The sequence below is a fragment of the Podarcis pityusensis genome (assembly GCF_964106645.2).
Source record: "Podarcis pityusensis genome assembly, chromosome: 3".
NCBI lineage: Eukaryota > Metazoa > Chordata > Lepidosauria > Squamata > Lacertidae > Podarcis > Podarcis pityusensis.
Genome location: NC_138026.1, coordinates 76,934,851 through 76,946,001, shown reverse-complemented (window position 1 = coordinate 76,946,001; position 11,151 = coordinate 76,934,851). Strand labels below are relative to the sequence as shown.

General features: G+C 41.1%; 1 protein-coding gene across 7 annotated transcripts in view; it reads left to right on the top strand.

The window, feature by feature from the left end:
• Window positions 1-43: 43 nt before the first annotated feature.
• Window positions 44-11,151, top strand: part of ARID4B (AT-rich interaction domain 4B) — an 86,688-nt gene continuing 75,580 nt past the window's right edge. For 3 of the 7 annotated variants that reach the window (XM_080997638.1, XM_080997641.1, XM_080997637.1), the window contains exons 1-2: window positions 587-607; window positions 1,456-1,518. In XM_080997638.1, the coding sequence (XP_080853764.1) occupies window positions 602-607; window positions 1,456-1,518 (69 nt within the window). In that variant the 5' untranslated portion in view covers window positions 587-601. Of the gene's footprint in view, window positions 312-586; window positions 608-834; window positions 895-1,181; window positions 1,286-1,455; window positions 1,519-11,151 lie in introns of those variants that run through there. The other 4 variants (XM_080997639.1, XM_080997643.1, XM_080997640.1 and 1 more) reach the window with 4 other exon arrangements.

The following is an 11,151-nucleotide window of genomic DNA, read 5'->3' as shown; positions in this document are numbered from 1 at the left end:
GGCGGGGAGAGGGCGGGCTTGCAGCTGTCACTCACGCTTCGGGTTTTGGGGGAGGGTAGTGAACAGCTTGGAGAGGAGCCGCTGCTGTCGCCGTCGCCACCGGGGTTCGGACGGGTGGGATTGGCCCCCGGTGTCGCCGGGCGGGAGCCCTCGCCTGCCTTCGGAGCCAGGCCAGCGATTGCTCGGTAGAAGCGTGGTATTCGGCCAGGGGATCAGGTCCAGCGTTGGGAGGAGGCTCCATCCTCCTCGCCCCCCCTCTCCGCAGGTTAGGGGGGACCAGCGAGCAAGCGGGCGACAGCCGAGGAACAAAGGTAACGTAGCCCCGGGGAAGATCTCCCTGGCCCCGCAGGCCTCGGGTGGCCGGCGGGGTCGCTCCGTGCAGGCGAGAGCCTTTTGCAGGGGCCATGGGGGGAAAGAGAGAAAGGGGGGAAGGAGCGCTCCTGGTTTGTTGTTTTTCTCCTTGTTGAGGCTGCGGCGGGACTCGCCGATCGCCCCCCTCCCTCCTCTCCCGAATCCGAAATATTTGGGTCCCTCGGAGGACGGAGCCGGGCAAGCGGGGTGGGAGGATACTGGTCCGGGAGCCGCCTTTGGAGGAGGCGAGATGGAGGCAAGGCGTCCCTTGTTTCTCCTTCGCTCACCGTCGCTTTCCTGGATTCCTCGATCGCTGACCAGCTCTGAGCAGGGGAGCTGCGGCTGTTGCCGAAACTCCTGCCGCGGAGTCAGCATTGGGGGGGGGGGCACGGAGAGAGAGAGAGGGACATCGAGACAGGTTGCTGGGAGATCTTTTGGGGAGCCGCTTTTCTTTAAACGGCATGGGGAGGAGCCCCCCCCCATTCCACTCTTCGCTCCTTGTCCAAGTACAATGGAGAAGCCTCCCCTCCCGCAGGGAAGAGAGTGAGAGTGTGTGTGTGTGTCTGCATGGACGAGAAAGCGCCTCTCCGTCCTGGCTGGACACCCCGCAACCTGCCTCTCTCGTCTCCCTTATTCAGCAACACCCCCTCCCCACTTTTTTGTTTGTGGGGGGAGACTGCTAGGGGTGTAGGAGCCGCTCCCAGAGAGCCGAAGGCGAAGGGCTCGTTCCCCCTCAGGCGGTACCCGGAGAGGGGGAGCGGACGTAGAGGAGGAGGGACGGGGACGGAGCGGGGGGGGGGGTTAAGAAGCGGTTGTTGTTGTGGCAAGTTTCTCCTCTGACAGAAATGGCGTCAAAGGCAGCGAGTGAGGGGGAAGCCGAGCCGCCGTGTGTGAGGCTCCGAGAGGAAGCGGGAGCTGGAGCGGCGAGGTCGTGGTTTGTGGCGGTGGAGAAAAGAGGGGCCTGCGTAGAGGGAATAGGAGAGGCAGGGGGTGAGGGAGGGGGGAGTATTGGGGGGGGGGAGAGAAGCTCGTGCAGAAATGCTTCCCTCGCGGACCGCGGAAAAGGGGTGGTGCGGTGGCTTAGTGCTTTGTTTTAAATTTCAGGTCCAGCCTCGGCAGCTCAACCTCTTTCGGGTTTTTCTACTGCAGCCTGAGTTCATCATGAAGGTAAAAGCACTAATGGGGCGGGCGGGGGGGCGGGGGGGTGAGGAACCGGCGGAGGGTTATGTCTGCCTCGGTGCGAGGACTGGAGCCGATTCCAGACCTCGACTGCAGGCTGTTTTCTGCCCTCCGGCTAATGTGTGTTGGTTCGGTTTTGGTAAACCCTCCGTGAACTGTGCTGAGAGCATAATATAAATCTGGTATGCTGGAGTTTTTCTGCAACACCCTTTCCGTGGGGATTGAGGACATGTCTGCCTGGGCCAGCCCTTGGTAGTTTGGTGGAGGAATAGGGGGCATTTGCTCTCCATAGGAAAGTATGAAGTGGGGCGGGAAGCTCCACTAAGCAGTTGTATTTAATCAGTTGGGGTTAAACAATAGATTCAGTTTACTTTTATCGTACGAGCCCCGTTGAATTGATATTTGTGGGCTGCTTGAAGGGGTATGTTTGGGAAGGAATAGCTGCAGCAAAAAAATTGCTGCAAGATGCAGAAAGAAATTTAAAACAGCCTTTCACTGTTGGATGCAGTAAGTGTTTGCATGACATGTGCCCCTTAACTGAAAGGTGCTGACAGCTGGTGGTCAGTGTCTTAAAGAGAATGTGATGGAAAAAATATTAATAATGCGTTCCTTATTTTTAAATCTGTACTGTCCACGAACACAGAACCTGGTGTAGCATATTATCTAAACATCCAGAACAAGCCCCTTATCAAAGGCCAAATCTGGCTTTCAAGGCTTTACAAACCTGTTAGAGGCACTTACTGAATAACTGAAAATGGAATATTGCACAGTACTTGAATAATAAGTACTACCTACCATATCTGTTATTAAATATTGTAAGCTACTTCCTCTGTTGAATAAGGCCTTTCTTGAGGGATGTGGAAAGCTACATCAGCAGTGCTAGAAACACTAACTTAAAATCAAATGTTTCATACAATTTAAATTGGAAATAAGCTCCATGGCTGTCTTCTCTTGATAAAATAGTTGTTTTTCAGAGAATTGGTGAGTTGATTCCAAATCTGTTTTTTTACATTAAGATTTCTTTTGATAATGAAAGTGAAAGAATAGTTTTTTTCATCTAAAGACTATTTGTTTTAAAAATATGCAGCACTCATTCTTCTTTATATATGCAAGTCTTATGTCAGATGAAAGATTCATGATCAGATATTGTGATTATAGCAAGCCATGGAGTTCTGAAGTATGGAACTATGCAGTTCACATGTTGTTGAAAATGTAAGAAATGTAGTGCAGTCTTCACTCTGTAACAACTTAAAACCCTGTCGGTGTTAAATATAAACACTTTCGAAAGTGCTGAGTGCTCTTTTTCAGTTTCTTACGATATGTGTGTAAAATGAAAGTTACAGTGTATTTCATACTTCAGAATGGATATAGTCAGGCATTTAGCATTTTAGTACCATAACATTATAGTTTTGGTCATATCAATCTTGGCACAGCCTGATTCTGTACATGCTTACTCTCTCTGTATTGGCCAATGCTTTTAGCATCTAAAAACTTGTCTGGAATATATATGTTTACTCACTGTGTTTCACTGTGTTCAGCAGAGCTTAATCCCAAATAAATGTTCATAGGATTGGTTTGAAAGAGTTGAAATAAAATAGATCACTCTGTTATAAAGAGGTTCAGATGTTATTTAAAAAAAATCATGACCGGAACCTACTTTTTGGAAAATGCCCACTTTGCTTCCTCCCTGATTCTCATATGAGTTTCTTAAGAGGTTGAAGTAACTTCTGCCCTTTTGTGAAAGTATAGTTTGGCTAAAACAAAAAGCTGCAAACTTTTGCCACTCCATCGAGAGGACTAGCTGCCGTATGGCTTTGGTCGCTGACAGCTGTAGTATAAGAGAGCGAATAGTTTGTTCATTCAGTATGCTGTGGCAGCATTGAATTCTGCATATCCTGCTTCAGACCTCATTCTGTTGCATGTCAGAGCTTTGATTAATAGTTGTGATACATGTGCACAGAAGGAAAAATAAAGAGCTGGCTAGTCAGGAGCTCACCCCGTAGCATGTTTAGCGCTGTGACTCATCTCCTTTTTGCCCTGTACTGTGGAAGAAGTTGCCAGGCTCTGTGGTATATATCCTCTAGTACCTTTTCTTCTGTTTCACTGTGTCATAATTTAACTGTCTGCCTTTTTGCAAATGGCTAGCATATTGTTTAAAATTTCAGCTCTAAACTTTTAGAAAAGAACTCATTGTTTCCCTTTATATCATGTTTAAAGAATGTTTTATAGTATACCTTTACTACTGTAAGGGTAACACTAACTAGAATAATAGGTCAGTAAGCAAGGGTGGTTGTTTTTCTGCTTCTGTTAATTCAATGTTTTATTAGAATGAATGTGATCTGTAAAGTGATGTTGAAGGTAGTGCTTCAGTGGATAAAAGTAAGCAGTGAAATTTTTAATTGTGTGATAGAGCTCTACAGAGGTACTTCTGAGGAACTGAAATTATTTTTAGAACAAATGCCACAAGCTCTGACTGATGGGGCTACTGGCTGTTCCCTTAAGTGAAGGAGGCAGTGTTGTCTTTTTTGGTTCATGTTCAAGGGTATCAGTCTGGAAACTCCCATTTCTGTTCCCAGCTTGCTGTTTTGCTATTGCTTGAAGTTGCACAAGTGCTGCAGCCCTTATTGGCAACCTGATGATAAATATAATTTGACTTGAACACGCTTGAATCTAGGCATCGTAAAGTAGGTAAAAATATAGTTTCACATTCCTGCTTATGGCTTAGTAAGTTGCCTTTATTATTAAGATTTATTGATACTCCCTAGGAGCATCTGTATGAATTCCAAGACAATTAGTCCCTTTGTGTGAATGAATGCATGGTATCAAAACTCATATATTATAGGTTTGTGATCAACTGAAAATCCTGAAACAGTGGATGTGCAAATATGTGTTAAATATATCTTACCCCATTTTAATCACATAGTGCTCTTAATAACTACATATTGATTAGCACAGTATGCCAGTGGACAGCATGAAAAACTGTAGTAATTTATTTGTTATGGGAATTATTATATATTTCCTTTGGCCTTCACAGTATGTATGATGGGAATTATTACACGTTTCCCTCGACTTCACAAATAGCCACTCATGCTAAATTATAAGTGTACTTCAATAGAACAACTCTTATTGATGAATATATTAACTATCTAATATCAGAGGCAGTGCTTGCAACATATATTCCACTATAGGAGGCATTTGATAGAAGCAGCAGTCTTCAGTCTTTGAGTCAAATTTTTATAAGGTTTGGTTCAGTATATGCAGCTTTCCAGTATAAAAACTAATACAGTATAAATGCATTGTTGGGTTTCTGATTCCTCCATAAATGTCTATTGATAGCCACTTGTGCCCCATCTTCTTTTAGAAAATGTTAGGAAATTTCATATGTCTGGCATGTGGAAGAGGATGTGTGCGATGGGAACATTTTTTAATATCTGGTGGCAGTGTATATTCATTCAGACATTCTGGGTTGCAGTCATTATAGAGACAGATAAAGCCACCAATCAGATAATTAATCTAGATCCATATATAGACAATCAGTCTATAAATTTTAAAAATAAAATAAAAATTGGTTACTAACATGGAACATGGATGTGATCTGCTACTGACATATGAGTCAGCTGTATCAGGAAGCTTTTAATGTGTGATCTTTTGTTGTGTTCTCGTATATTCTGTTGAGAGTAGCTGGGGCAACCCAGTCAGATGGGCGGGGTACAATTTTTTTTTTTGTAGTAGTAGAAAACAACTTTGGATAATCTGCAAATCTGATGGATAGCACAGTGAATGAATTGATGAATGCTTTATGCTCTTGATCCTATTGTTATTGCTGCTTTCTTTTTTATATCTGAAAGACACATAATAGACACATAAAAATAAAACATAAAGTACTAAGGACAAATGGACATGTGCTGTTGCTCTTGTCTTAAAATTTAGTCATTAAAGGTGTATACACTGGCTATGTGGCACAGGTTGTGTGAAATATCTTTAATCCTGCTTGTGAAGAGTGTATGCTAACATTTATTTAGTTTATATATACATTCCTTCTCTTTACCAACTCCCTGCTCAATTATTTTTTTATTATTATAAAAAATGACCTCTGCCACCATGCAAATCACTGATGTAATGAATAAGAGAGGCTGTAATTGTTTTCAGTGCTGTCTTTTTGTAATATAATACTATGAAGGAATATCAGCCATTTGTGGTGGTGTTTCTACACAAACAGCCTGAAGACAAATACTGTAGTACTATCATGCATTGGTTGAGAGCTCAATTGTTCTTGCAGACAATGTGCTGTAACCTAGTTAAGAATGTAGTAATGTTTTACTTTTCTTGCCAACTGTGTAGAAGCAAACACAGGATTAGAATAGGAATGCTTTTAAGAGTACATGCACTACAAGTAAGTTAAAGCAGGAAGGAAGGAAATACTTATGGGATGTTTATCTCTAGAACTGATTGTTAGAGTATGTAAACAAGCATTTCTTTAAAGAAATGGTACTTTCATAACCTATCTAACCTGCCATTGCCCTATTTTTTTCTCTCCACCCCCTTCCATCTTCTTACATAACTCTAATGCAATAACAGAAACAAAATACTTACACAAAGCTATTGTGTGCTATTTTATAAGGTCTGTTGCTTTACAAAGAATAATCCAAGAGATCTGCTTTAATTGCAAAACACTGTGATGAAGAAATGTTTGAAATAATTTTGTTTAGTTTGTTTGCTACTAGGAGTTCACAGATCTGTTTGTGGTTGCCACCACCACATGCTTTCTTGAGACCAGTGGCAATTGCAGAGAACTCATAGAAGTGAAAGTTGTTTGCCCTTGCAGTAGACTTCAGTGGATGGTACGAACAGTATCTTGACTGCTGTTACCTTATACAGTGATCCAGTGGAATGCGAGAGAAACTACTCCTTTCCTTCCTCCTTTGTGGAGAAAGGGAGGTGAGCTTCTCTTCTGTATGCTGGGATTATCCCAAGTCCAAGTTATCCCAAGTCACCCAAGTTATCTATACAGTAGACAAAAACTCTTTTCCTCCATGCTGACTTTGGGTGAGAAAATTGCTGGAAGTGTAGATTTCTGTACTAGAGAGGCAGACAAGACAATGTCTGGAACCTTGTTGACTTATGTACATTAGGAAAGGGATCCCCACTTAGAATTATTCTGCCTTAAATGGTCAAAAAATAGTGGCTGGCCCAAGGTCACCTAGTGAGCTTCATGACTGAGTGGGGATTTGAACCCTGAATTCCCATGTCCTAGTCCAACACACTGTACCACACTATACCACTCTGGCTTCCTAGAGTACTTCTGCTGTGGGGCAGCTATATAAATTAAGCAGGTAAATAAATATGGGGAAAGCAAAATATCACTTAGAGAAGGATATGAAATATTTTCTTGGAAGCTTGATTTTGTTTTATTCTGGATTGTTTTATTTGATGTTTTAATGTGTTGGAACCTGCTTTGAGCTTTTTTTTCTTTAAAACATAGAGTGGTGTAGAAATGAATAATAATAATAATAATAATAATATAAATTTCATTGCAAAAAAAAAAAAAGGTGCCTGGACAAATGTTGTAGCACCATAACCTAGGTTTAAGGTGTGCCATTTGGAGATTAGCTTATATAGTCATACCTTGGGTTAAAGTTGCTTCAGGTTAAATCTTTTCAAGTTGTGTCCCGCGGCAAACCGGAAGTAACGGAACGGGTTACTTTCGGGTTTCGCTGCTTGCGCAGACGCTCAGAATGAATTCACACGCATGCACAGACACGGCGAATCATGACACGCAGACGCGGGTTGCGTTCTGCTCATGATGTAAACGGGGCTCCAGAACGGATCCCGTTCGTATCCAGAGGTACCACTGTATATCTGAGTTTCTAACACTGCAGGTGGCTGCAGAGGGGAGGAAGAATTGGTGAAAATTGCATCCCTGCCCTCTTCCTCTTGTGTGAGTGGAACTCCCATGAGGGCAATTCTGGAGTCAACTGAGTAAGTTTAGTTTATAGGAAAGTGAGTCATTAAACTTCTTTTAAAATTCCAAATTGTTAAAGGGTTGAGTAGAGAAGTTGTTACCGTATTTCTGTTTTTTTATTCTACAGAAGAAACTAACAAGAAATAGACAAATACCTGGAAGAAAATGTGGGGTTTATCCCAGTTAAATAAGAGACATTGTTTTGATGTTGTGTGGGTTTATAGATATATATATATATATATATATATCGAGAGAGAGAGAGAGAGAGAGAGAGATATGTAATACAATAAAATAGAGATGGGGAAACTGCAGTCCTTCAGGAAGTGTTGGACCCCAGCTCTCATCATTTCTATCTTCTGGTCAGAAGGGGAAAATGTCTTAGTAATGTTTGGAACTTAGCAAGAGAATCCAGAGTGACAGATGTAGCAGGTATCTTGTCTGTGAATTTAAACAAAATGATAGATTGTCATAAAATACAAAACCAGGAAAATGTTTTTGTGCCTTATTTTCCCTTTATATTTGGACAATGATATGCTAACACTTTCTTCTTGGAAGTGTCATTTTCCCTAGGAGAAAAACAACTGAATTTGAATATGGATGCAGTTATTTTGCATATTCATGGTTCCTTGAAACATATTTTGTCCCAGCATAGTTCAGACTAGGGCTTCCATTGGGATACCACAAATACTACTTGTATAGTGTGAGACTACTTTGTTTGAAAACATACATGTGTAATGCAGCCTGTGCAATGTTAGCAGTGTACTAGCACTGTCTTGTTACATGCTGAAGCATGTAAGGATTTTGCAGAACAAATCTGACAAACTTTAAGTTTAAATTTAGATGCAGATATTTCAAATTCATACACCATATAACTGCTTCCTATGAACCCAGATAGTGTGTAGAATTACCAGGTCATAACTTTTAAAGAAAAGGCTGGTGCCATGCTGTTTTTATTGTAATTATCTGTACGTTTTAAAATAGATCATATAGATAGTTTCAATTTTATTAATGTTTATTTTTTAAAATTAATGCTTTTCCCTAGGTTTTTAGCTATTTTTATCCTGTCTGTAAGCCGCCTTGAGTCCATGTCTCCTGCCTTTTCCCCTGACATGGACTCAAGGTGGCTTACACATAAGATAAAAATAACTAAAAACCTTGGGGGAAAGCAATCATTTAAATAACCACCTGTAATAACAACAACCTGGAGAACTTCCTTTTCAGAGGCCCATAAATTACCTTACTACATTGAACATTCCTCTCCCCTCTGGCGACCTCTCAAACTTGTAGCTGGGGAGGCGGGCGAGAGATTAGCTCTGCAGCTACACAGTACTTCAGAAGTGCTTCAAGTGGCTCTGAAGCACAGTATGACAAAGATGAGCTACCACTTCCATTCTGAGCTGGAGAGTGGAGTGGTTCCTGACCTATAATGTCCGCAGAATCTTGTTGGCTTCTAAGGCCAGCATGACCAGTATTCTAGCAGTCTCACTCTGTAAATCATCAGTAACAAACAAAGAACTAATAGGGAGTAATCCATTCAAACCCCACTTCTGGCAGTAAATGTCTTCAATTAATGAAGAAACAAAGGGACACCCCAAGGGTCTCATTCAAAGTTAGTCCCTAACATGTTCACAATTAATTAACAGTTGAGCAGTATAGTTTAGTAAATGGTATACGGTTATTTGTGATAAGTTAGCGTTAAACTTACTGCTATGAAAATATGTCAAATGTTTTCCTAACAATTCACAGGTTTGCAACTCTGGGGATACTGAAAAACGAATAAAATTGCAAGTTGCTGGGTAATATCCAATTGTGTCTGTCTACTAGTGAAACTGACATCTACTTTTCCTTCATCTCTTCTACCTGCAACCCACCAAATCTACTTTGAAGAGTTGAAAGACTTTAGAGCAGATTTGGTGGGATGTGGGGGTAGCGAGGTAGGGAAAATCCACTTGTGCAACATTAAATATCACCCTCAGAAATATCAACCCTACAGGTTATCTCGAAAGAGGCTGACATGCATGTCTAAGAATTAGTGGGCCTAGAATTTTGTGTCAGATTTAAAAGGTGCTAAATCTAAGCCCTTATTGCAGAGGAACCATCAGGAGCACATCCTAAGGCTCCTGGTAGTTCCTTTGCAGCCATAGTTTTACCTGCTGCATCAGATGCCAGGCAGGTGGGCATGGTTGGGGGGAAAACAGCCTCATTGTGGCAGAGGTTCCCCATCTGTTCTGTACTTTGCTTGCAGGTACGATAGGTTAATCCTATAGTTTTGTCTTTTGACCTGTTCAGTGTTGTCTCACAAGCTTAAAACCCACTGCTGGCGTTGGTCTTAGGATTTTGCTCTCTAATGGCTTTCTGTAAATTAGATCTTTCTGTATCAGAACATGGACTTGTTTTCTCAGCAGTGAAACATATTACATTATCCTTTGATGGCAATAATAAATAACAGTCACTTTGCTTGTAGGCAAGTAGTGCACTTAAGTTGTAGTAGTGGTCTCTGGTACGAGTTTATTCTTTCTGGCATGGCAACTGCTATCTTTAACCTTTCTCTTGTCACCTTTTATATATTGAATTCTCTCCCTTGGGGCATTTGTAGTCCTTATATTTGCCCCTCTTTTATTAAATTGTTTAAAGTTCCTTTTGAATTTCCCTTTTGATCTATTGTATTCCTTTGATTCTTTTCCCTGTTGTTTAGCTTCTCTTCTTTTTGATTCTGTGTAAAATCACTCAACAAGTGTAAAGTTTTATCCCTCCAATCATGTCCCTCTTTTCTCACGTTCTCTAGATCATGAGCAGGAATCTGTGCCTTGAAATATTGTACAGTGCCTAGTTAACTTAAAATCATTACTTAAAATGATGAAGAAGCTGTCTAGTGTAAATTATATACTGTTGCAATTAGGAGAAGTGGAACTCAATTTTTCTTAGAACGTTTGTTCCTTTATTCCTTGCAAAGATAGAGACCAAAGCCAGCTGCTACAGTGTCTGTCCTTTATGTATTGGCCTGGCTTCTAAATCTAGGCTATACAGTTCCAGAAACAGAAAATATCTAAGCAGGGTTCACCCATGCTTTTCTTTAAAAGCAGTAATGCCAAAACCCTATCACCAGGGTTGTATTAAACTGATTTGGCATGATAAGTGGCTAGAATAACATTATCGGAAGATTATTCTTTTTCTTGAATGTGTATGATTAATTCAGTTAATTTGTAAATAATTGTTCAGATCAGTTTTTTTTTTTTAAAAATGAACCAACTCAGACCCTGTGTTTGTCCTCTGAGTCCCTTCTCAATGTGTCCTCTCTGAGAAAGGAGTAGAGGGTGGGAACATGAGAACAGGCCTTTTCAGTGGTGGCTCCGCACTTGTGGAATGCTCTTTCAAGGGAGGCGTGCCTGGCACCATCACTATCTATTTTCAGGTGCCAGGCAAAAACATTTCCTATTATCCAGGTTGTTAGCCCTTAGTCTGGAGTAGTTCAGGTATTTATGGCCTCTCATGTATGTATAGTGGTTCTTATTCTTTTTTGGCTTCTATACTTCATTTTAATGAATGTACTAGGTTTTTAAGTTGTTTTGGGTTACTTTTGTGAAAAAGCAACTAATAAATTCAATCCAATAATGAGAAATAATAGTAATACTGATAATATAAAATTAACTCATTTTACC